General features: G+C 38.3%; 1 protein-coding gene across 1 annotated transcript in view; it reads left to right on the forward strand.

The window, feature by feature from the left end:
• The window catches only part of HECTD4 (HECT domain containing E3 ubiquitin protein ligase 4), a 111,580-nt gene that overhangs the window by 34,886 nt on the left and 50,118 nt on the right, over window positions 1–26,576 (forward strand). Inside the window, exons 19-38 of the mRNA XM_008583961.1 lie at window positions 345–537; window positions 735–839; window positions 1,407–1,495; window positions 1,888–2,063; window positions 3,838–3,973; window positions 4,087–4,228; window positions 4,325–4,491; window positions 7,667–7,813; window positions 8,484–8,668; window positions 10,089–10,242; window positions 11,138–11,418; window positions 11,611–11,800; window positions 13,081–13,162; window positions 14,305–14,507; window positions 15,404–15,539; window positions 16,352–16,534; window positions 16,981–17,145; window positions 17,541–17,710; window positions 18,591–18,706; window positions 24,837–24,940. Of these exons, the coding sequence (XP_008582183.1) occupies window positions 345–537; window positions 735–839; window positions 1,407–1,495; window positions 1,888–2,063; window positions 3,838–3,973; window positions 4,087–4,228; window positions 4,325–4,491; window positions 7,667–7,813; window positions 8,484–8,668; window positions 10,089–10,242; window positions 11,138–11,418; window positions 11,611–11,800; window positions 13,081–13,162; window positions 14,305–14,507; window positions 15,404–15,539; window positions 16,352–16,534; window positions 16,981–17,145; window positions 17,541–17,710; window positions 18,591–18,706; window positions 24,837–24,940 (3,124 nt within the window). The remainder of the gene's footprint in view (window positions 1–344; window positions 538–734; window positions 840–1,406; window positions 1,496–1,887; window positions 2,064–3,837; window positions 3,974–4,086; window positions 4,229–4,324; window positions 4,492–7,666; window positions 7,814–8,483; window positions 8,669–10,088; window positions 10,243–11,137; window positions 11,419–11,610; window positions 11,801–13,080; window positions 13,163–14,304; window positions 14,508–15,403; window positions 15,540–16,351; window positions 16,535–16,980; window positions 17,146–17,540; window positions 17,711–18,590; window positions 18,707–24,836; window positions 24,941–26,576) is intronic.

The raw sequence follows: 26,576 nt of genomic DNA on the forward strand, positions 1-26,576 counted from the left end.
AAGACAAATAGTGCTGAGGATCTTTTTTAGCCTTAGACCTATTTCAGCTCTAATGTGTCTCTACCTTAAAATATACAAAACATAGAAAATAAAGTCTTTAATTCTGATTTTCAGTTTAATCAGCCAGTATCAGTTTTATCATCTCAGATACTAAATTATTTGGCATCATAAGATTCCTACAATGCCATCATAATATTCATGCCTCTTAACTCTGTTGTAATAAAGGAGGGGTGGTGAATATTTAATATATTTAAATCAAAGCCTACATTCTTCAATTTATAAAATACAGTATCAGGAAGCTGAGAGCATGGCATATACCTGACCAGTTTCCATTGTAATCACAGAGAAGTGATTCAACCAGACGTGATGGAGGAAATGGTGGTATCATGTGTCATTAAGCACTTGAACTTGGTTGATGCACTGCAGTCCCTAATAAATTTCCAGTATCAAGAAGAACATGCTGAGGAATATGACTTATTGTGTAAAATTATGGGAGAGACCTTTAAGAAACTCAATGCCATGGAGAGACAGCTGCAGGTAAGTGAAAGCTAAAGCATTTATATTTCTCTTATAACTGTTGTAAATAATTTTTTTCCTGGAAACGTAAAGAAGTTTAAAACATGATCTAAGTTTTTAACAATTACTATTAGGACTAAAATATCTGAATTTACAGATTGCACTTGTTTTTATTATGCACCTATTTATACATTGTTTTGTTTTAATGTACCTATTAGAGTGTTGCAGAACTGGAACAGAAATGGCAAAGTGAGGTTGATGATGCCATGCAGGGGAAACTGGAGAACAACATGCCTTTCTTTTATGATTACCATTTTAATGAGGTGAGCAAAGTGTATGATTTATTAGCGGGGCATTGCCATTTATAGAGCGAAAGCATATACCGTGTGTGTGTGTGTGTGTGTGTGTGTGTGTGTGTGTGTGTGTGTGTGAAGAGAGATAAAATAATGTCACATCCTAAAATGTTGCACACTCCAAAAATGTACCCATTCTTTAAAAGGGGATAAAAGAAAATTGATTAGATCAACATGACAATAAATAAATAAGTACCCATTAAGTTATAATTACCCATTAAGTTGTTTTTTAACTGATTAATAATTTTATAGGAAATCTAAAGAAGGTGTCATCATTGTCACATTTTGCCTTCAAGCCTTAAAAAACATAAACCAGGCGGAATTATAAATCCTAAAGAAATCCCTAGAAAATAGCCAATACCATTTTTAATTATTAAAGTATTAAATAATAACTTACAAATATGCTTCAAGCATAGAAATATGGAGCAAAGTTGGTAATTTTTCCCTGAAATTTTCTGTTCTTTTCAACATATGTACAGTAAAACTTGGTTTTTGCAGATCCTACATACCATCTTTTCTTGATTTTTCCTTCTTTAGAACAAAATGAAAGAACTAGAACTTTTGTGTTCAATGAAGGAAGTCTCCTTTGATGGAAATGATCTTGAAAACATGGTCCTATCACTGAGGTTAGTGATATTAATAACTATTAAGGCTAATTTATCACCTTGATGCTTAGAACAAATTATAAAGGTCTAGTCTCTTGATAGATATTTTTTTTAATGTTGTGCATTCACTAAATATTTTAGAATCAGAACTCACTGGGCAAATTGAAAATTTTGATTTTAACCATCAAAAGTTAGCATAGGCATTTGAAACTAAGAAAAAGGAACCAAAAGTGGCCAAAGTTTATGACACTGCTCCCCTTGGATGGGGAAAGGGGAGAGGTGAGCAATGTTTATTAGGTTACTTTAGCTTAGTTTCTCCTTTATCTTCTCCTATCCTTTGTAATTATTATTATTTTTTTAATGTCTTTGGTAAACTAGAGAACAACTAAATGCACATCAGTCTTGCTTTATAGGGAGAAGTTCCTACAAGAAGTGAATTCTCTTATTCAGAAACCCTCGCATTCACTGGCTAAAACGAAGACTTTAGTGAAGAGTTTAATGAACCGTGCTGAGCTGTTGCTGCATGTCACCATTGCAGCCCAGTCGGGCCTCACCAGAAGCATCTCGGGGACCCCTGCGGAAACACCAGGTACTGCTTCCAGGCTTCTGGCCCTAGTCTGTTTGTAAAACATACATTAGCTACTTTTTAAAAATTTACTCTTGGGTACTCCTAAAAAGGAAAAAAGGAAATTTCAGCATTTTTTTTTCTGTGCAGTTTGTTTTATTATTCTTTTATTGAAATAAATTTCAGCATTTTTTATTTTACCTTTTACCTTCTCCAGTCAAGAGAAAGTATTTACTTTTAATCAAATTCCTGTGGTGCTTTGTGAGTTAACTGAGCATCAGTGGTACCTGATGCCTCATTAAGGTTTTCTCACATAAGGAACCCAATGACATGTATTTGTGTGTAGTTTATATATATGACATGTATATATTAATGGCTTTCCACTTAGTAACAGGTATAATTAGATTTCATAGTAACATACAATTAGATAGTCAACATTGTGGATCTTGCAAAGCATCATTTTTTCCTCTTTACTTGAAGTCAACTTTGCATTTCATCTTTAGTAATTATGTGGAAACTTCTGGCATGACTATCTGTGAGTTAACTTTTTGTAGGTCACATTTTTATTGTTAGCCTGAAAATGCATCTCTGGGGAAAATCAGTGAGTTTTCTTACTTAGGACAGGATCCATAACATTGGACATAGTCCAGAATTATTTATTCTTAACCTGAGAAAAAGTTAAATAATGTTTGTGAATGAAAGAGTGCATGTTATCTAGTCCCATTGCCTTATAGACAGTATGAAGCAGGCAAACTTGTTTTCATCCTAGCTGGTTGCCCAAGGCTCCTCTCTCTTGGGATGAGAAGTCTAGGAGAACTCCCAGGGGTTCCGCTCTAATTAGCCACTCCCTGAGAACTTCAGGGGAAGACACAGATTTAGGAGAGAGATGTGTGCTAAATGTGTGGTATATTCACATGCCAAGACGGTCCACTCTACATACCATACTCCTAGCCACATAGGGCCTTGATTAATAAAAGGTTCCATATAAAGACTTGACCACCCAGTAAGGCTAGTGATGCCTTTCAAGAGGCTCTTGACCTCAGAGATAATGAACCATTAGTATCCCAAGAGATAACAACATCTTCAAAAATTATAATTTTTTTAGATTTCAGCTGTCTAACCACTCTTAAGACAGACACAAAATGACTTTTTCACTACTTTCTCAACATCTTTTTTTTCTTAGCTGATCTTTACCCCGTGCTTTTATCTTCTATTTGAGCATTCTTGTATAAAACAACTGTTTTCCTGGATAAGGTTAAGGAAAATAACTTATAGGAAGACCAGTCATATTCCAGCTCAAGTGTGATATTTACTCCCACCAACTATAGCAAAGGTTTCACCCAATGGCAGTAAGTCAGCTAAATAAATCTAGAATTAAGGAAGGGGACAAAGATGATCTCTGAAAAAAAAATGGATCTGGATTGATTTGAATTAAGAAATCTGTGCTTCCAGAAATTACTTTCTGTGTTCTCTCTTGCTTTTTAGAATGCTTATATTGGAGTGACATCAATACCTATGAAATTAAATGAATTTTTCAGCCTTTCTTTGGAAAACTAGTTTAATAAAAAGATTTTAATTTTCGAAGCTAAAAAATAATTTTTATCTTAATATTTAGGTTAAAAACTGGCCTAAAAATCGTCAGTATGCTGCTAGCTAGATTGGTGGCTGAACTCTGATAGAAAACAAAGTTATTCTTAGACTGTTTGGTAGTTCTATGTTATGTTTGGCCATTGCTATAACTCCCTACCAATTGGATAGCAGAAACGTTAACATTTTAATTCCTTTTTTTTTTTTCCAGCTTGTAAATCAGCTTCTGAAACAAAGGTGATATCTCATGCTGTCCGGCAGCCTGTTTTTCTTCGCAGCATGTCGGCTCCTTCTGACCTGGAAATGATTGGTAATGAAGATTTGGAATTTACTAGAGCAAATCAGAGGTAAATGACTAATGGCCAGGATTGGATTCCCACATGCAACCAAATTTATTTATCAAACTCCCTGAGCATGTTTCTTGTCCTGCTGATCTGACGCTGTTTTGTTTTCACTGTAGGCGTCGCCATGTGACCAGCCACCGCAGCAGCTCCTTTACACTCCTGCAGTCACTGGCCATTGAAGACAGCAGGGACAAGCCCACCTACAGCGTCCTGCTGGGGCAACTGTTTGCCTTCATCGGCACCAACCCTGATCAAGCTGTACGTCACATTCTGCAGACTCCAGATCTCCACCTACCAGCATGAGGGGTCTTTTGACAGCAGGAGTCAGGTGTACTTTCGTCTCATGCATTTCAGGTATCCTCCAGCAGCTTTCTTTTGGCTGCGCAGACAAGGTGGCGACGGGGAAATACTCGCAAGCAGGCCCTGGTGCACATGCGGGAATTGCTGACAGCTGCCGTGCGAGTTGGGGGAGTGACTCACCTTGTAGGTCCAGTGACAATGGTCCTTCAGGGAGGACCCAGGTCAGTTGTTTCTATTAGTTTATACTGTTTTGTCTAGAATGGGCAAAAGCCATTCTAAAGATTATTCTTGAGATCAAAACATAGGCAGTGGATTTGCTAATGTTTTCCCCTATAATAGTGTATTTTTATAGAAGTAGAACATAATTTTGTAAAAAACTCAGTGTATATAGCAGGATGTAAAAGTCTCTTTACCCACCATCTCCTTCTAAATTCTACTCTGTTCATCAAGAGCTTGTTGTATCATGCATAGATAGCTATTTAATTCTCTTTGAACATATGTAAGTATGGATATGTATAAGCTTTTTTTACTTAATTCAGATTATATTATACTTGCCTTTCTATAATCATGGTTGGTTTGCTAATTATATCTTGGATAGGTCTGTCTTTTCATGTCAATACATATAGGTCTGCTTTATCATTTTTAAGAGCTTCGTAATCTCCATTATATGGATGACCTTTTTTTAATTTAAATTTAACTCATTCTCTGCTGATAGACACATAGATTCATTTGTTATTTTTTCTTTCTTTCTACATTTCTTTTTTTGTGTTTGTTTTGGTTTGGTTTTGCATTAACAACAGTGCTGCAATCAGCATTCTCTTACCTATATTGTATACTTTAGTAATTATTTTTACTGTATTAATTTCTGAAAATGTAATTACCGAGTTTACCTTCAAAAAAGGTTTTGTAACTTATTTGTGAGGAGTTTTTCTTTGCAATTTCCTGATTGGACTTCAAAGATCTCTGAATAGAAATAGAAAAGTCATTTCTCTACAAGTCCAAGTCTGGAACTGCTGGAGGCTGCTTGTGCTTCCTGGCAATTCTTAGAGAAATTGTGGTGAACAAGCAGAGTCAGTGGCTAGAGGAAAATGTGTTAACTAAGAGCAGAAGTGAATATCTTGAGAAATTTCTATGTCAATCAGGAGAGATCAGGCTGTTCTTTGGAAACAACCCCAAAATCTCAGTGGCTTGAAAGATGAAATTTTAGGGGCCGGCCCGGTGGCGCACTGGATAAGTGCGCCGCTTGGGAAGCGCGGCGGGTGCTCCCACCCGAGGGTTCGGATCCCACATACAGACCGGTTCCCGCTCACTGGCTGAGCGAGGCGCGGGAGCAACACCGAGGGTTGCAATCCCGTTGCCGGTCCCTGGTCCAGTACGGGGGCAACACTGAGGGTTGCGATCCGTTGCCGGACACGGAAAAAGACAAAAGACAAAAAAAAAGAAAGAAAGATGAAATTTTAGGTCTTATTCATGTCTATCATGGGTCCATCCTGGCTCGTGGAAATCACATAGAGTAGGAGATGGCCATCTTGAGAGCTGTCAGTCCCCTTGTGAGAGCTCTGGCTCATTGGCCAGACTAGTCAAATGCCCACTCACCCACAGGATGTCCAGAAGGAAAGCTTCAGTGAGTGGCACTAATGATTACCACAGCTTACTTCCAAAACAATTTCTCCATAACACTGGCAGCAGCACTCCTTTTCCCCTCAATTATTAATGTCATCTTTTGAAAATTTGAAAAAATTCAGAAAACTCTAAAGAATAAAATAAAAACCACCTGTAAATCCACCATCTTAAGATAATATCTATTAACGTTTTTCATATCATAGATATCTGCTATAGTACTTTTAGTGAAAGTATATCACTGCCACTATACTCTTTAATGTTTTATCATTAAAAAAAATCTTTATTGGAAGGAAAATAGTTAAGCATGTTTTCAGTACAAATTAATGACTATAGATTCAACCTGTCTTCTTTTGTTTGCAAATATCAAGGTGCTGCTTAACGAGCATAAAGATTGGCAAAGTACTGATCTTGAAACCAAGGGCTGGGATAAAAGTGGTGTCTCAACACATCGCTAGCCAGTTGTTCCAAAACTGGCTAACAGGCAAAATCACAAGCCAAACTTTCCACTGACTCTGCTCAGTCTCTGCCAGGTGCCCCTCCTCATACTCAATGAACTTCTTACAGCACTGCAGGCTCCTTGGTGCTTAGTGTCTGATTGTCCAGAGGACACAGAGCTTATACATTACACTGTTGTCTCAGAAGCTTACATGAAATTCCTTGCCAGAATAATTGAGTATCGTGAGGGGAAAAAACCCTTGTCAAGTTTCTAATTCAAAAATCTCACTATTGAGCATTGGACATGCTGTAGTAATCACATGTGTTACCTCATGTAATCCTCACAACAAATCTGCAGGGCAGGTATTTATATTCCCACTTTTCAGACAGTAAAAGTAAACCCTTAGATGGTTAAGTAAGTTACCCAAGGTCACGTAAGAGAGGATAGAGCCAAAAATTCAAACCTAGGTTCATATGATAGCCAAAATTGTGTTGTTAATCACAAGGTTAGTTTGCTAAGTCCAAGTTGGTCTTTTCGAATAGGTAAAACTCTCCAACATCCACAGTCCTTTCAAGTGAAACTATAAACTCTCAAAAGAGAATGAATAAGAAACCAAGTAAACCAGGCACTCTTTAACCTTTATTTAACCAATTCCCTATTTTTAAATCCAAGCTTAGTTTTATTTATTTTTTCCATTATAAACAATATTGTGTCGCATATCTTTGTAGATAAATCCTAATAGTTTCAGTTATTAACTAATGTTAATTGCCATAGAATCAGTCTCATGTTGTGCTTTTACATTGGGAAAGTAATTTCATATCAAATGGGCTCTCATACTCTACTAATAATTAGCATGTGAACTTGAAAAAGACACTTAGCTAATCCATTTGGGCCTTGGTTTTCACAGTAAAATTGCATTTACAGTATTCAGTGCTGCATGGGACATTGTGGTCCTGTTACAAATAAATTACTTCATTATCAAATATGTTTGGGAAATGTTGGATACCATTCCTCTGCTCTTAGAGAAGCAATGCACTTTATCCTTATTAAAGGCTCTGAAAAGTCCTGCAGTAGAGAACCCTGTTTAACTTACCCTAACCCAGGATTTCCTAGACTTTTCTTGAGTGTGGACCATTGTGTTTGAGGAACACCTAGAAATCCTGCCTTGTAATAGTCTTCTGTGGTTTGGGAAACACTGAGCATGATTATCTCCAAGATCCCTTCAGTTCTGAGTCCATCTATACACTCTGTGTTTCTCAAAAGAACTCTTCCATTCTCCTAGTCACAGTCACTATCCTTGACATGATTCAGCCTGAGATTTGATTTCTGATTCATAGAATTGAAGAACTCACATGTGGTGGGATGGTTGAGCAGGTCCAGGAGGCTTTTGGCGAGACCATGACATCTGTCGTGTCTTTGTGTGCTCGTTACCCTATTGCTTGTGCAAATAGCATCGGACTCTTATGTACCATACCTTATACCAGGTAAGCACAGAAAGCCCTTTTACTGTATGTAAGTTATAGCACAATACATGTAGTCAATTAAGTAAAAGTATTTTTTAATTTAAAAATGTGGATTTTTTTGCCTGGATTATCCAATGAATAAACAAGCTTTCCTCCAACAACACATAAAGTTCCTATATAAATTTCTTATTATTGAGTTCCTACATGAAAAAATGCAGGATTACACTGCACTGTGAAGATAAGGAGGTTTGAGGAAAACTAAAAGATCTCTAGGAAATTACTTACATATCTGGAAGAAATCTTTTGCATACACACATTTATTTCCTCTCTTAGTTTACTTAACAGCTTGAAGATGTGAAGTGCTCATGGAGTCATTCTTTGAATATCCTTATGATAAAATAATATAATTTTTCCCATTATGGCAACCTTGAGTTAATTCCATCAGTTTTTACTTTGCTGATCTGTATGAACAAATCAGAATGTGAAGTTCCATATTTATGAAGGAAATCATCATTACAAGAAAATAGTTTTGTGTTTAATTGTACACGGCAGTATCCTAAGTTGTAGACAAAGACCCAGACCAACAGGTTTTATGCCCCTTTGGCTATCTGAGTTTTTACGTAAGAGTTTCCTGAGGGGAATAATAATAAATAAATATATTTATTTCATACATCCTGTGCCCCTCTGCCAGGAGTGAAGAGAAGTGCCTGGTACGCAGCGGCCTGGTTCAGCTCATGGATCGGCTGTGTAGCTTGAGCAGTCAGACCGAGTCGAGCTCCAGTGAGAAGCAAACCAAGAAGCAGAAGGTGGCCACTATGGCCTGGGCCGCCTTCCAGGTGCTCGCCAACCGCTGTGTCGAGTGGGAGAAGGAAGAAGGTGAGAAGCAGGACTGCTTGCTAGAGCTCCCTGCTTTCCTTTATTGGTGTGTTAGTTTATGCTTTTGCACTGGATGGGGCGGAGAGGGTGGAGAAAGGTTCTATTAACTTACATAATCAGATGGGTTTAATCAACGTAAGATTTCATGCAGGCTTTTTATCAGTATGGTTCTATGAAAACTTATCACTGACTATACTAGGACACTAAGTGATATCCTAGCACCCTGGAAGAGTACAGTAAGCCCAGAACATTGAAAAGATCTTTTTCATTATCTTCATGTCAACACTGCTAACAGTCTCAAAATAAATATTTTTATGAAGTGGTTTTTCAGTTGCATTTTCAAGATGATGTTTCTTCCCAAATTACATTTATAGTGATCAATTCAATTTAAAAAGTAAACTTGAAGGATAAATTTTCCTGTAATACCAAGTATGTAACTTGCTTACTATGCATTTTATGTGTTGAGAGCATAGTATATGCCAGGCAGAAGATGAATATGGCATTGTTCCTCCCTTTAAGAAATATGGTCTGGCAGAGGAAATAGACCAATAAACAAATAATTACAGTGTAGTCAGTGCAAGACTTGAGGTGCATATGAAGTGCTGTGGGAGTACAGAGGTTCCTAGTGACAAGCTGTGCTGAAGATCAGGTTAAGCTTCCTAGAGAAGGTGACATGCAAGTTATTCTTGAAAGATGAAGAGGACTTGAACCCAGAACAAACTGCAGACTCAGGGATCCAAAAGAGCATGGGAAGTTCAGGAAATGACAAATAATTTTTTGTTGCTTTTACAAGAGATGCTGGGAACGGGGAGGGGGGTGTGGTCCTGGAACTATAGGGAATGTGGAAAGATCCGGAAAGGTCTTGGGTCTTTTATTGTGTTTGAGAAGAGGAAGATATGAGTTAAAAAATCAAGAAGTTTGGGCTGGCCCGGTGGCGCACTGCGCTGGTGCGCCGCTTGGGAGGCGCGGAGGCGCTCCCACTGAGGGTTCGGATCCCACATACAGACCGGTTCCCGCTCACTGGCTGAGCGAGGCGCAGGGGCAATGCCAAGGGTTGCGATCCCGTTGCCGGTCCCGGTCCGGTACGGGGGCGACACTGAGGGTTGCTATCCGTTGCCGGACACGGAAAAAAGAGACAAAAAAAATCAAGAAGTTTTTATCACCAGTAAAATGTTGATTTTTCTATCCATCAAAGTATGTTCCTTATTATATACGGATAATTATATTCAGTTTTAATTAAGATTAATGTCTCCCCCCCAGCATTGATTTTTCAAGTAAACTTTTTTTATGTGCAGATATTATCTAATGAGGAGACGCTAATTAGATAGGTAATGAAACATTGAGCAAGATAAAAATTAGTCAAGGAGAGGACCGGCTTGCCCTTGGTTTCCTCATGCTTCTTCTTTCTTTAACTCTGAAGGTGGCTCCACAGAGGCTGTGCACTCAGGTTTGGCCCGTCAGGTGTCCAGCCTTCTCACTAACCATCTTGCCCGAGCCACTGAGTGCTGTGGCAACCAGGCTGCTGGGAATGATGCTCTCCAGGATGTCCTTAGTCTTCTCAATGACCTCTCAAGGTATGGAAGACCTGTCCCGGAGCTGTGGGAGGAGCTAACATTCCCTCTTCAGGGGCTCCTCTTGGTGGTGATCATCTCTGGAAACATCTAAATTACTAGGCCATGTTGACACACTCATTGAAATGTATTTAGTTCCAAAATGTAAGGATTATGTAGGTGAATAACTATATAATGGGATAATATATTATCATGTGCTTTAATATCTTGCTGGCAACTGCTGCTTGCTTTTTGAGTAGGTGGGGTTGTATTCAATAACCAAAAATATTACCCTCATTATAGCAAGATTAAAGAATAATGAGTCAGAGGCTGTAATTAATTCACTTTCTTGTGCTGTGTCTTTAATAAAAAAAAGATATTCGGTGGTGGTTTAATACCCCCATGTGTGAGCTGTGAGGCCCACAGAGCTTGTCCATGTATGACTATCTGTTGTTCAGCTTCAGCCTCTGCTAGGCCCTGTACATTTTCTTCTTTTCTTCATGGAATGTAACAGTTTCAGCTGTGGCAGATCCCAGAATGTTGAGGCCTGTACAATGCTTGTGATAGCTTCAGTCTTAAAACAATCATTAATAAGAAATAGCTGACAGGACTGAAAAGCTCCTAGTTTGGGTTTCTAGGTCTTGGTGCCCTGTGAATCACTGAGTCCAGGACCTCAATTAAGTAAACATCAGAGATCATCAGAAATCTTTATTTTTAAGTATTACTGGTGAATTATGAGTTCTCATCAAATGTTTACAAAAAACCTTAATTCTCTTTCATAAAAACAGTGCCAAATCCATGTCTTCCTCATGAAATCTGATTTTGTCAGTGTGTTTAACCTCAGTTTGGGAACTCTTGCTTCTGAATGTCTCTTGACCAACATTTCTAGCACTGTCTACCTTTCTTTCCTCTCTTCCAGGAGTCACATAGGTAAAGCCATCCTGAGCCAGCCAGCTTGTGTGTCTAAACTCCTCTCCTTGCTGCTTGACCAGCGCCCGTCCCCAAAGCTGGTCCTTATCATTCTACAGCTGTGCCGGGCGGCACTGCCGCTGATGAGCGTGGAAGACTGTGGAAACGTGGAGCTCCCTCCGTGGAGCTACTCTGTCCCTTCCTTAAACAGTGAGCAGGAGGATCCCAGTGACCCAGCTTCCAAGATCGCCTCCTTGCTCTTGGCAAAGTTGGCAGATTACGTGGTCCCAGGTGAGGAGCCCCTGAACAGGAGGATGGCTCCTGTGCTCCCTGTGATGAAAGAGAGAGACAGAGAAGGGAGCAGGGACAGAGCGGGAAAGAGAAGGAGGAAGAGAGTTTACAAAACCAGTGTTTTTCATATCTAGGAGAGCTGCCGAAACAGCACTGCAGTTTTTCTGAATGGGCTTTGCTTTTTGCTTAAAGGATGTCAAACAGTTCTTTCTCCAACTGCCTCTGAACCTGACACCACATTGACAAAAACCAGTCCCAAGAATTCCTTAAAAGGAGATAAAGATCCTGGAGAAGAGAGTGAAGCAGTGGATGGCAAGCTCTCTATATTTATTCACAAGCGGGAAGACCAGTCATCTCATGAAGTCCTTCAGCCATTACTAAGGTGACTATAAAGAATGTAATAGCTGCACATCATCAAGCACTATCCTCATAAAGCTCTTTACCTTTACTAACTGCCTCAGCCCTCTTAACAACCCCAGCAGGTAGGCACTGTTACTGTCATCCCTGTGGTGACACATGTAGAAACTGAGGCAGAGCCGAAATGCAGACATAGGCATCTCTGGTCACAGAACTCAAGCTCTGAACCACAACTTGGTGCTTCCTCTCCAAACCCAACAGAGAGATGCTATTGAGAACATATTGTTCTCTGTGTCCAGTGGTAAGTCTGCAGTGAGACTTGGGCTTTGAGAAGGAATGATATAGTTTGGTTTTCAGTTATTGGCATCCTTCTGCCATAGGTAAATTTAAGGATACCATTGATTGTGAGATGGAGATATAAGAGACACTTTTTTAAAACTTTAATTCATTGAAGTATGAATGGTATGATTGCTCAAAGGAAGTAAAAATATAATTCTTGCCCAAATATTACAAACCTACAGGGCCTTATTAGTGGGATCCAGGGCAACAAGAGGAGGGCCTGCCACATAGCACAAGGAAATTTAGAACAGGCATTTATGTCTCAGGTGGAAGAATCCTCTCTTCAAATAAATGATCCGATAATGTTGTCATTCTCATAATTGGATCCCTTGTCTGCCATTATGGCAACCAAAAGCACTAATGGGATGATGAGGTAAACTGAGTAGGGTCATGGTAGGTCAGTGCTTAGATAAAGAAATCGCCAAGAAACATTCTCAGGCACTGCAAAACAATGTAGTACAGACTTGCTAAAAGACTTTTGTAGAGCCAATTTTAGGAGGTAGGAGATGCTGAGTTATATTAGAAAGTAAGATCCAGTCATTTACCCCTAGGCACCAAATTCTTGCTGCTGTTAAAGTTTCTGCACTTTGAGATTTAGATGACTTCCTCCTGAGTGCCTTCTGTGTTCCAGGCCCTGCCCAATTATTCTAGATTCAGATCATAGTTTTTGCTTGGCTCTTTTGATTGTGTATCATTTTCATGTAGATTTTTAGATATCATTACAACTCTAAAAACAGCTGTTGATTTGGGCCCTAAAAGTGCTATTAGTTAAGCAGTGATAAATCATTTCCTTTTTGAAAGATGGAGAGTTTTACTGTGGATTTTAAAAGCCAGTTTTAGCATATAATGATGGCCTGGCCATGATTGGGTTGCCTCGCGGCTTGCTGCCCACCTTTGACAGTGCCTGCTGCCCACCTTTGACAGTGCCTGCAAGGTCTACTCTGCTCTCGGCCTTTCCTTTTTTAGTAGCTCAGAAGGACGGCCCTTCCGACTTGGTACAGGTGCCAACATGGAGAAAGTTGTGAAGATGGATCGAGACATGACCAAGGTAACCCTCACAGGGGGAAGCCTGCTCTGACAAAATCCACAACTGAAGAACATTTGCCATGCTTTAGGTTTTCAGGAGAAATTTTTAAAAATTAGTTCACGTCTGAGAGGCAGGGTGAGAAATTGAAGTCAGTGGCTTAACCAAGGCTGTTTTTAAGTGAATTAGTCAAAATCAGTTTGTCATTAATGTTAGAATATAATAGAAAATTTTTACTTTCAACACAGATAGTTTTTTTTAGCTCTTTTAAGAGAGTTCTATAGCCTAAAAATAATTTTAAATTGAAAAGAGGTAAAAGGTTTCTACAAGAATAACTGATAATAGGAATTACAGATAAATAGCCCATAAAAAGATAAAAATATGCCCAGGCCCTCAAATAATTAAAGGAAAGGAATAAAAACAACAGTAATATATGTATCTTTTTTTTTTTTTTTTTTACCTGTCAGGTAAAATTAAGTAAGTTTTTTTTTTTTTTTTTTTTTTTAGTAAAATTGATATTACCCACTATTGTCAAGGTGAGGGTAAATAAACATTCACAAATGTCCATAGATAAACACATAGCATGTTCATTATTTTGTTTGGAAAACAAACAAAATAGAATCCATATATCATAAATAGGGGATTGGTTAAAAAAATTGTTACATACATATAATAAAATACTGTGCAACTATTAAAAATAATGAAGTAGATTTATATATACTGATAGAGAAAAGTATTCATGATACATTGATAACTGATAAAGCAATTGGAAAGCCATGTGTGGTGGGACCCCACAATTATGTATGTCAAAATTTGCATGGGAAAAATCTAGAGAACTAATAGACCAGGTGAGGGCATGGGATGTTTATGGAAATGTAACTTTCTACATATATTTTGTGTTTGTTGATAAAGCAATTGGAAAGCCATGTGTGGTGGGACCCCACAATTATGTATGTCAAAATTTGCATGGGAAAAATCTAGAGAACTAACAGACCAGGTGAGGGCATGGGATGTTTATGGAAATGTAACTTTCTACATATATTTTGTGTTTGAATATTTTTAAAATGAGCCTGGATTGCTTTGGTAATTGGGGGGAAGAGATTTGAAAAAGGGTAGTGCTGGGAAGAGTGAAATGAATATTCTCAGTGTCTTCAAATTGACCCCAGGGTGGCTGTTGCGAAGTTATTACAGAAGAGGCTGCAGCTGCCCTTCGGAAAGCGACCAAGTGGGCACAGTCAGGCCTTATCGTCAGTGTTGGGCCACCCGTGGAATCTATCAACCCAGAGACTGTGAGTGGACTGTCCACAGGCGACAAGAAGAAAACTGCCCAAACCTCCATTTGCCGAGAGAGGAACTCTGAACTTGCAAGGTAAACCTTCTGCCAAGTAGAACCTGCTCACACTCTTCTCAGATTTACTTTAATGTGTTTTTTTTTAGGGTTTTAATTTTCTACCATCCCCTTGACCTACTGTAAGTGAGGATTTGGGGCTGAAAATACTAATCTGTTGTAGTAATTGCTCTCCAAATGGAGTCTGGTAGTAGAACAGGGAATAATTACCATCCATGCAGATCTGAGGGTGTGGTGGAAGAATAGGGAGGTGCTCCTGGCTGAGTGGGTATTTATTGCCAGATGATTCTTTTGAGTATTACTAAACTCCGGTCTTACTACCTTTATTTCTTTTAAACAATACTTTCCCACTGCTCCAGCTCAACACATAAACTTCTTTCTAGGAGTAGAAGGGATGGGTGAATGTTGCCTCTTGGAAGTTTGTGCAGTGTTTTGCACTTGCAAGCCAGGAGTAGTTTCAGTGCACTGTCTTTTCTTGATCCTCATGGCTTATGGGATAAAAAGTATGAGGTCCATTGTTTCAGGGTATTCTTTAGATACTACAAAGAATATGACAGAAGTGATTTCTCCCTAAAAATAATTTAGTTTCGGGCCGAGCCTGTGGCGCACTCGGGAGAGTGCGGCGCTGGGAGTGCGGCAACACTCCCGCTGCGGGTTCGGATCCTATATAGGGATGGCCAGCGCGATGCACTCACTGGCTGAGCGCGGTGCGGCCAGTCACAAAAAGGTAAAAAAAAAAAAATCAAATAAAAATAAATAAAAATAAAAATAATTTAGTTTCTTGTTTACTTAGTCAACCAAATCTACTTTTTCCTATATAAACAAAGTGTTTCCCTCTGATGATAACCCTGAAAGCTACTTCTCTGCATTCTTAACCATCACTGGGCATCAACAGTTGTCCATGTTGACACTTGCAGGACTGATCCTGTTCGACCCTTCATCAGTGGGCATGTGGCAAACAGCATGGCTGCAGAAGTGATTGCCTTACTGCACAGCTTACTAATGGCACCTGAATCAAATGCCGCTCAAATTTGGACCACAACGGCAGAAAAGGTTAGTACAGTGTTGCTGCTTAACTGAGAAAGGAAGAAGTGAATTAATTAGAATTAGAATCATGCCCAGCAAGGGACATTTTAGTAAAGAGAGATTTCTCAAATTAGCCAGATATACTGTTAACTGTTTTTCCCCTAAAATTTGCTTTGATTTAGTATTTTCAACTCTAAACCAACATTTCCTGTCACTGCCTGTTCTAATTTTTCAGAAGACAGGACAGTATTCTCAGGGAAAGAATGACAGTCCTTGCTTCTTCTTGCTTGCTTGTGTTAGATTGATACTGACATTAGGAGATCATGCATCCTTGGTTTATTGTATGTGTTAATTGTACTTACTAAGTCCTAAGAAGGTCTCTGGGTGATTTACACTTCCTGAGTGTTCTGTTAGTAAGTAATTGATCATTACAAAGAATAGACTAGTTGCCTGAAACTAGAGATCTGTAATCACTTCTGCCTTTCCACAGTTGCTCTTCAAGTGAACACCTTATAACATGCCCTAATTGTGTGTTGAGATGTAGGCAATATGCTGGGAATGGTTTTCCTTTAGATAAATGATTGCTGTTATTTTAGGGATTTTAGTAACTGTTTGATTCTCCCATATTTTGAGGTTGTGTATTTCCAGTTTTGTCCAATTACATAAGGCACTTATGGATAAAATGTCACTGACCATACCTGATAGTTTTTTGATCCCTCCCATATCCAGAGTTCCTTCAGTACATGGGACCCAGGCACTTTTGTAGACACTTTATCATCCTTGGTATCAAAACGATCAAAGCTTTAACTACTACTGCACAGGCTGCTTCTTATATTTAGGTTCTGTCTCGTGCACTGATGTACATTCCACAATTGGGGAAATATGCAGAAAGCATTCTAGAAAATGGCAGCAGCAGTGGCAGAAAACTTGCCAAACTTCAGAGAATCGCCCGCCAGGCTATTGCCGCACTGTGCGCACTTGGAGGCTTCAAAGAAACGATCAAGATAGGATCCGAGGTTCAGGTAACCAACCACAATTGTCCCCAAGTCATTGCTTCCCCCCCCGTATATAAGCATCCATTAATAAATTGATCATCTGTGAGACAAGTATCATCCACCCAGTTAGAAAAAAAATCCTTGTTCCTTCGAGCTAAATAAGGAATCTAAGAAACTCATGAATTCTGATCTACACTATGCTGCACATTATTCAGATATGAATGTAATACTATCTAATGTTAAGTGGAACACTTGTGTCTTTTAGTGTCATTAATATCAGCAATATTTTAGAATTAAAAGTTTGAGATGGTAGCATGTTGTAATCAAGTCCAGGGCTTGGTATCTGCATTATAATAAACTATTATTGTCATGCTGATAAAAACAGCTATAAATTTACTCTTCCCTCTTGTCCCCTGAAATAGCTGCTAACATATCAGAGCTGGTAGGTAGTGCTAATCCATCTCTGTCTCTAGGTTTTAGGTAGAGGAATCTCAGGAAGCATCGGAGTAGTGGCTTCTATTAATGAACAGGAAGGTATAGCTACAGTCAGATTCCCACCCATAGACTGTAGAAAGACTTCGCAAGCATCAGACACATTGACTATTCCATTGTCTAGACTTTGTGTTCCAAGATCAGAGGTAAGGTGATTTTTAAATGCCTCATAAAATGTCACTGCAAATGGTAACCGTACTGTAATGAATAATATGCATAAGTACAGTACCGAAGCACAAATACATGGCTATCTTAAATTTTACCTGTGACATCTATTTATATATTTGTTTTAATTATTTAATAGTAACATTTATGTGAAATTTTTCACCAAGATGACAAAGTTCATTTCTCTGTTGGTTAGGAATATTCCACGATATATTGTATTTTTAATTGTTTTGGTATGGTTTGCAATTTTCTGTGTGATTTTATTTTTTTTTAACTGAATAATTGAGAATTAAATCCAGATGATAATAACACCCTCCTTTCTTATAAACTAACTACTTGAATTTAACTTTTTGCCATGCCCCCGCACCACCATCAGGCACTGCCTCTTCATAAACTGTCCATTACTGAGAAGGTAGTACAGGCAGTCCAGTCCATGTTGCTTCCTCAGGAGGGAAGTCTCTCTATTCACACCTCACTTCCTGCAACAGGAGATGGGTCAGCTCCTGTGATGGCAGTCGTTCGGCTCCTGGCTGAAATCAGAACAAGGTGAGCACCCTCCCTGGATGGCCTGTCGTGCTGAGGTGGTGCACGCCATCAGAGGCAGAGGTCCTTGGTGTGCCCCTCCACCCTGGGCTTGAAGCTCGTGCCAAGCTGAGTGATTGAGTATTCTCTTGCCCAATGTTTACAACAGTTTGTGGCATTCCCTAATTTCTGCACTTCAAAATAAAGTTTAGCTGTTCGCCTAAGAAAATAAACAATTCAAGTGGGATGTATGGAACACACACGTGAGGCTCCCCTGATTCGCTTTGGTAAAAAAAAAACTTTGTCCTATCACAGGAATAAGTCTGCCACATTTTTAAGTGGTTCAGGCAACATTAATACATATCTGGTCCAACACTTTCCAAACTGATGACAGGAAAACTAAGGAACACTCACAGATGTTGGTCTCAAGAAGGAAAACAGTCTTTTCCTGCAATACATTTATTTACCATTAAACAGCAGTAAAAAGTTTCTCTTTTGATAGTGGAACTTCTCAGAAAGTTCTAATATGTGTGTCCAGTCAGCACACAGATTTTCCCAGCTTTTGGATCCTTCCTGTGTTCAGAGGTCCAATATTGTCCAAGGGGCCCAGTTTAGGAAAAGCTTTTAAGAGACGGTGCTGATTTCTCACCTGGCATTTTGTGTCTCCATTTAGTGAAGTGGCAACTATTTTCTCCCTTTTCTGATTGTCCATGCAGTGTCAGCAGTTACTATGTGGGAAAAGAGAAGTTACTTAAATCTTTTCAAGCCAATCCAGCTCAGAAAAAAAGCAAGAGGAATGGGGAGTAAATTGGGGAACAAAATTGATTGAAATGTTTTTCACAGTTGACTTTTTAGAGAATGAACATTTATGACTTTGAAATATTGTAAATTTTTTAACATTAAGAGCATGCCTGGTCATGGCCCAGCTTTTAGAAGACAGCTTATTTTGTGAAGAATTCATACAACAGTGTCCAGCAGCTGTTGAAGTTCTTAACCTAGTAGCCCAGGAATGCAGTGCTGGTAAGTACCTCTCACTTTCCTTACCACCCTATTTTATTGCTTTGTCAGCACATTTGCAATTCGTGAACGGAATGTTAGTCACATGTCAAATAGCTGAGCTCTAAAGACAACACTTATCACAACTTACTTTTTTTTTTAAAGCGGCAAGAATAACCATTATCTATCTATCTATCTATCTATCCATCTATTTATTTATTTATTTATTGCCTTCATGCCAACTTTTATTTTATCATAACTTACTTTCATCCCAGACCTAGAACTAGAAATAAAAAGCTTTCAGTCTGTACCAGCTAGGAAATCAGCATTTTTCAACTTAGTCTTATGACCATGTCAGAGTGTTTTCTTTTCTCCAATCATATTAATTTATTGCCTTTATTTCCATATTAGAACTATTTATGAGCTGTTCTTAGGGCTGCCATATACATTCTGACTGTTAACATTGGCTACTTTGAATTCAAAGTCAACAGTTTGCACTGACATCCATCCTTGGGTGTACGTGTCGGTGTATTTGTTTATGGAGAAGTTCAAACACATACAAACATTTACTGTAATGGACCTTCATGTTTCCATCATTCAGTTGCAACAATTGTCAGCTCGTAGGTGATCTTGTTTCATTTAATCTGCACCCCCGTGGATTATTTTTAACTCTAGATATTATTTTATCCATAAATATTTTAGTATGTGTCTCTAAAAAATAAGGACTCTTTAAAAAATAGCCATGATACCATTATCACATTTAAAATATTAGGGCTGGCCCATGGCTCACTCGGGGGAGTGTGGTGCTGACATCACCAAGGCCACAGGTTCAGATCCTATACAGGGATGGCCAGTTCGCTCACTGGCTGAGCATGGTGCTGACAACATCAAGTCAAGGGTTAAGATCCCCTTACCAGTTATCTTTTTAAAAAATAAAATAAAATATTAATAATTATTTAATATTATTAAATATCTAGTCAGTATTCAGCTTTCTAATTTTTTCATAAAGGTCATACTTTCACATTTATTTATTTGAATCAAAGATCTGAACAAAGTTCATGCATTGTAATTCATTGCTATGTCTCTTAAATCTCTCTTAAAATATGGATTCCCCTCAGTCTCTCTTTTTGTTTTTTCCTTGTAATTTATTTGTTGGTTTCCCATGGTCTGGATTTTGCCAATTGTATCCCTGTGGTATCATTTAGCATGCTCTTTTGCCCTCCTATTTCCTGTAAACTGATAGCTAGCGGGGGTGTTTTTAAGTTAAAACTTATCCTTTGTCCCCAAGGATATAATTGAACCCTAAGTGAAATTGTTCACAATTCATTTGGCATTCTTCCAGTGTTCTGGTACTAATATTTTCACAAACTAATATTTTCACAAATTAATGAGGAAGCAATGGATATTTTTAACTCCCTTAGTGGTTTTAGTTTTACCTTTTTTGCGGTCATTTTTCTTACCTGTATTATTTACTATTTTTCATGCTGTTTTCTTTGTCAGTAACTCTCTACTATCTTTTCTGTCCATAAATTTTTTTACTCTCACATTGTGGTGATTTCTGTTAGATTGTGGGTTTTTTTTTTCAATTTGTCTTTATTCTACATCTGTCTTACATCCCAAATCTCTTTCCTCTGGTAAGGGAAGTGCCTTGTGTGCAGCAGAAACTCTAGCTGGAAGACCCAGGAACCATTAATAAGCCTCAGACAGATCCTAAAAATAGAGAAGAAAAGAAGTTTATTAGGCTGCTAGGGTGAAATTACTTGTGACTCAATTTTTGGCCATAATTTAGTTTTGTGCTTCTGGTAGGTCCTTCGTTCACTGCCTCTGCTTTTGGCTTTGATTGCATCCTGACATATTTTGACTGATCGTAGCAGGCATATAACTTGATGAATTAATCATTTGCTTTCTATGGAACTGTGTCTGGGTATCTTCTTTTATATATTTTATAAAATAAAGAGGTCTTAATTTGTGAAATTAACATTGGTGCTTAATGTACAAACTAGGATTTGTAATAATTTAGAGTAGTGGTCTCAAATGGTTTTGATCATAGCCTACCTAACCTACTTTTCCTAGTGGAAAAGAAGAACTCTGTAGTAACAAAAAATGGAAAGAAATACGGGGGAAGTACTTATTAATTGCTACAAAAGAAGTCTATGGCTTATATACACTGGTTTATATTCTAAAAAGTGTTCTGTGTCAAGTTTAACAATCCTTAATAACTTACTTAATACATTACCAGAAATAGCTCTGAAGTTTAATGTAAATATCAAAGTTCATTAACTACAGAATCATTTACCCATAAAAACCAAAGAAAAAACCCAGCACTCTGGGTTACATTGCAACACAACAATGGATTTTTATGGCCTGTAAGGGAGTCATAGATTGTGCTCAGGAGAAAAACTGTTTAATAAATGAGGTTCAAGGTTGGAGGGGTTAGAGGAGAGTAATTTGATTTTTATTTTGTAATGTATTAACATTTATTTCATATATGAAAATGTTATGAAATTTATAAGCAATAATATATTGATACTCAAATCTTTAAAATATTTTAATCAATTCCTATTATTTTACTTCATCTGGGATGAATTAAGTAGCAGACTTGGCCAATCTAAATTTTATAGCTTCCCTATCTAATGAAGAATGTACCTAATTCCATTTGGTCTAGGAAGATAGCACCTTAGAGCTTTTTCCCATGAAGAAATATTCCTGAGAAGTTAACTGGATCTCTCGGATGAAATAGCACAGGAAGCATATTTCTGAACCTGAAGAAAAGGCACATAGAAGCCAGAAAAGTTCTCAGCATTATTTTATACTCCTACAGAAGCCAGAATCTCCCAGTTTCAGCCATTTGTTCTCTCTCACTTCCTAATGTACGCATTCCGTGAGCCAGATGTTCTCAAACTGAAAATTCCTAAGAATCCCTATGAAGCATGGTTAAAATGCTTCCTAAGCTCCACCAAAATGTCAGAGTCATCCGTCATTGGTGGGCCCTGGCAGTGTGGTGCAGTTGGCCATCAGGCCTCACCTGGAGAAACAGTGCTTCGGGGGCGTGCCCTGACCCTCCTGCTTTCTGCACCTGTCCTTCCCCCGAACTCTCACAGCTTCTCTGTGAGCAAGCCCTCTCCTGAGACCCAGGCCTGGCGGCTCTTTCTGTGAAAGTACCCCCTCCCCAGGCTCATGAACATGCCACATTTAAAACCAAAATCATTATTTACTCTGGAATCAGCTCCCCTTTCCAAGTTCCCTGTTTTAGTTAACACTCAGGCTATTTTTTTTTTTTTAAGATGACCAGTAAGGGGATCTTAACCTTTGACTTGGTGTTGTCAGCACCACACTCTCCCGAGTGAGCTAACTGGTCATCCCTATATAGGGATCCGAACCCGTGGCCTCGGTGTTATCAGCACCATACTCTCCCAAGTGAGCCACAGGCTGGCCCCTACCACTCAGGCTATTTTTGATGCTCAGACAGTGAGTCAAGTACGATGCCTCCTCCTTCTTCCTCTCCATCCAATCACTTGCCATATCCGATTCTTCCTTTGAAATGCCCTGGAAATGTATCCCTTTCCTGCCCACTTCCAATCTCAACTCCTTAATGTAGGTGCTTTTTATCTCATGATTAGACACTGGCATTTTTCTCCTAACTTTTTTCCTGCACTTTCTCACCCCTATTTGAGTGGCTGATTGTTAGAAGCATGGAGCTGTCACTGAGTGGCTGGCCTACTTGTTACTTGTTACTGTGGCCAAGAACAATCAGGCTTTTCTTTCTTGAATTTGAAGTATAGTAACTTTTTATGCTCACCCTAGATACTATAAAATCTCTTAAATTAAGCCTACCTCATGGCAAATGTTCCTCAGCAGTATCAAATAGGCCCCTTCAAATAGTTTCCTTCCTTCTCCCCTAAGAATTGCTTTTACCTTATTACAATGCCAGCTATCTGCATTGAAATGTCACTGTGAAACTTGTTACTGGTTGATTATAAGGATATTGTTGCAGATGTTATTCATTGTATCATCCAGTATTCTGTGTATGAGATTGCTCAGAATAATTTTTTAAGTTATTTTAACAAAAATAGTTGGGAAGTGTTTAGCAAAAATAGTTGAGCTCCTTATGACTTAGTTTACTTTTATTTAATGGACTCCAAGAATCCTGTAACTCAACACTTTTGCTCTGATTTGGCACTGGGAAGCACAGATCCAGACTTGTGTCCCCAAGTATAAATAAAGGACCCAGGCACCCACCTCATGGCCTGGCTTTACTCCTGTCTAATTCCAGAACACTTCCAACCCCCCCACACCTATCCCCCAAATACCCTCATACTCATTAAGCAGTTGATCCCCCATTAAGCCCCTCCCCCTAGCCTGTGGCAACACCAGTCTACTTTCCATCTCTATCAGTTTGCTTTTTCTGGGCATTTCACGTAAATGGAATCATACAGTATGTGGCCTTTTGGGTCAGGCTTTCATTTAGCATAATCTTTTCAAGGTTCATTGATGTTATAGCATATATCAGTACTTTATTCTTTTTTTATGGCTCAATACCATGCCATTGTATGGATACACCATATTTTACTTATCCATTAATTAGTTTATGGATACTTCTGTTGTTTCTACTTTTTGGCTATTATGAATAATGCTGCTATAAACATCTATATGCAAGTTTTTATGTCGACATATGTTTTCAATTCTCTTGCTTATGTACCTAGGAGCAGAATTACTGCTCATATGGTAACTCTATGTTTAACTTTTGAGGAACTGCTTTCTTTTTTGAGGAACTGTTTCCTGAAATGACTATATCATTTTACATTCCTGCTAGCAAGGTACTCATATAAGGGTTTTAATTACTCCATATTCTTACCAACACTGGTATTGTCTGTCTTTTTTATTATAGTCATCCTTGTAGGAGTGAAGTAGTATCTCATGGTTTTGATTTGCATTTTCCTAATGACTAATGATGTTGAGCATCTTTTCACATACTTATTGGTCATTTGTATATCTTCTCTGAAGAAATGTCTATTCAAATCCCTTGCCTGTTTTTTAGTCAGATTATTTGTCTTTTTGTTGTTGAGTTTTAAGAGTTCTTTACATATTCTAGGCATACTAGCCCCTGGTCAGAAGTGCTTTGCAAATATTTTCTCCCATTCTATGGGCTGTTTTTTCACTTTCTTGATAGTATTCTTTGAAACACAAAAGTTTTTCATTTTGATGAAGTCCAATTTCTCGAATTTTCTTTCTTTGCTTGTGCTTTTGTGTCATATCTAAGAAACCATTGCCTAATCCAAGATCTTTTATAACTGTATTTTCTTCTAAGTGTTTTATAGTTTCACCTATAGGCTTTTTAAGGTCTTTGATCCATTTTGATTTAATTTTTGTATATTGTGTGAGGTATTCCTAAGAACTCTTGCACTTGACTATTCTAGACCTTTTCTCATAGTGCTACACTATCCAGAATTCCCTTCCTTAACTGTTTATTGAAATTCTGTCTTTTCTAAGATGTAACTTAATGCTATCGCCATTAAGCCTTTTGGGATTCTGGAATGAAGTTATCACTCACTTGTCTGTGCCTGTGTTTGTGCCTTATTATCACATAATCACATACTACAGCCTTGTACTATATTCCTTATTGTATATGTGTATGTGTACATTTCTTATCTCCCCCTCTAGAGTGAGGGGCATTGGCTCAAGTATCTTTTTATTGCCCAACATCTAGCACTAGGAGGTGTTCAATAGGTATTATATATTTGAAAATCAATTTAGATGATAAGAATAATAGCTGTCATTTATTGAATATTTGCCCTCTGCCAGGGACTTGGCTAAGAGCTCTACTGGAGTTATTTCATTTCATCTTCACAACAACCCTGTGAGACATAGGTACTATTAGAATCCCGGTATTGGAAGTGAGATGGTAAACACTGAGTATTGGAGCCAGGTTCTGAATCCAGGCAGCCCAACTCCAGAGCCCACACACTCACCCATGTTGCTATGCTGCTGAGCCACGTGGAGTAGACAAAGATGTCTCAGGATATTTACTCTTTTGTAAGAATTTGAATGATCTCTATCAGTGAATTTTATTGTTTTGACCCTACTTAAAAAGAGTTGGTGCCCTCTCGGGGGTTGTTGGAGTTGTTTTCACAGATTCTGGTGTATACCTCTGCAGGAGAGCGACTCGCAGTAGTGGAGGTGCAGTGTGAACGGCTGAGGATGCTCTACCGGGACTGTGCTCGGCCTCCTCCGCCTCCCCTGCAGGCTGACCGGAGACAGGTGAGCCCTCTGCAGCACATCACACCTCCTGCTGGGCTGCAACATGTGCCATTAAAGAATGGCATTTAGAATGAGCATTTGCAAAGCCGTACGGAGGTACACTCTTTAAAGACATGTTGTCCTCTTTGAATGTCCAAATATATTGAGCTGACATTCTGAATATTGCAGCAGGGGAGCAGAACAAATTAATTTAAGTTTTCTATGTGTTATCAATAGCAGAAAAAGGAAGCTTCTTAAAAATTTTAGGTCTGTAGGTCCATTTCATAGTAATAGAGAGAGAGAGAATGAGAAAGTAATTAAAAAACAAAAATGGCAAAATGTTAAAAACTGTTACATCTGTGAATGTTCCTAGCAGCATTATTCACAATAGACAAAAAGTGGAAACAACCCAAATGTCCATCAACTAATTTATAGATAAACAAAATATGGTATATCCATACAATGAAATATTATTTGGCCATAAAAAGAAGTGAAGTACTGACACATGCTACAACATGAAGAAACCTTGAAATTATGCTAAGTGAAAGAAGCCAGACACAAAAGACCACATACTATATGGTTCCATTTATATGAAATGTCTTGTACAGGTAAATCTATAGACATAGAAAATAGATTAGTAGTTGTGAGGGGCAAAAGGTGGGGGAGAGTCAAGGCAGAGAGGGATAGGGATTGATTACTAATGGCTGTGGGGTTTCTTTTAGCAGGGTCAAAAGTGTTCTAAAATTAGATTGTGGTGATGGTTGTACAATTCTGTAAATATACAAAAAAACCACTTTCTTGTGCACATTGAATGGGTGAATTGTATGTTGTGTGAATTATATCTCAAAAAAAATTGGTGCATGCTTTCTTTATTCTTGCTATTTTTCTGTGGGTTTGAAATTATTTCCAAAAGTTAAAAATATATAAAAGAAAAAAATGTCACCTGAAATCTCAACATCTTCAGTTACCATTGTTAACAAATTGATGTTTAATTTTTTAAACCAAAATGGATTTCTACAGTCTGTAATGTTTTGTATACAATTTTTTCCCTTCAGTAGATAGTGAATCCCTTTCCATGTCAATCAGTGGCAACTTAACAGTCCAGCATGTACTTGTGCCTCAGTTTATTCACTCAGGCTTTTACTGTCAGACATCTAAGACGTCTTCAGCTTTCGCCATTATGGTGATCTGATGCGTGTCCTCACAGCTAACTCTTTACATGCATCTTTCAATTCTTTGTTTAGGGTACAGTGAAATTGATGGGTTAAAAAGATATGTTTTGTCTGATAGAGAAGCTTGAAACTTCTGTGATTAGATTGATTAAAAATTATGAAAGTGAAAAAATGAGGCACCTAACCTAAGAAAAGATACCAGCCAGCCACCAAAAACAAAAACAACAACAACAAAAAAAGAGAAAGTGTCACATAGTACCCCTGCTTAGCTTTGAGCTGAATGTTAAGTCAGAGGAATATAAATTCTGATTACAGATTGAACTAAAATTTATCCTGCAACTGCATGGGGACCATGGGAGGATGGGGATCTGGTATATGTTTATACATGTGTGTAAAGACGGGTAGATATGTAAGAATTCAAACCTCATTTGTCATAATGGAAGATAAATGATGTCTTAAAGGGATAGTAAAAATAGTATTATAAG

The sequence above is a fragment of the Galeopterus variegatus genome, unplaced genomic scaffold (genome assembly GCF_000696425.1).
Source record: "Galeopterus variegatus unplaced genomic scaffold, G_variegatus-3.0.2 Scaffold3105, whole genome shotgun sequence".
In the NCBI taxonomy this organism is placed as follows: Eukaryota; Metazoa; Chordata; class Mammalia; order Dermoptera; family Cynocephalidae; genus Galeopterus; species Galeopterus variegatus.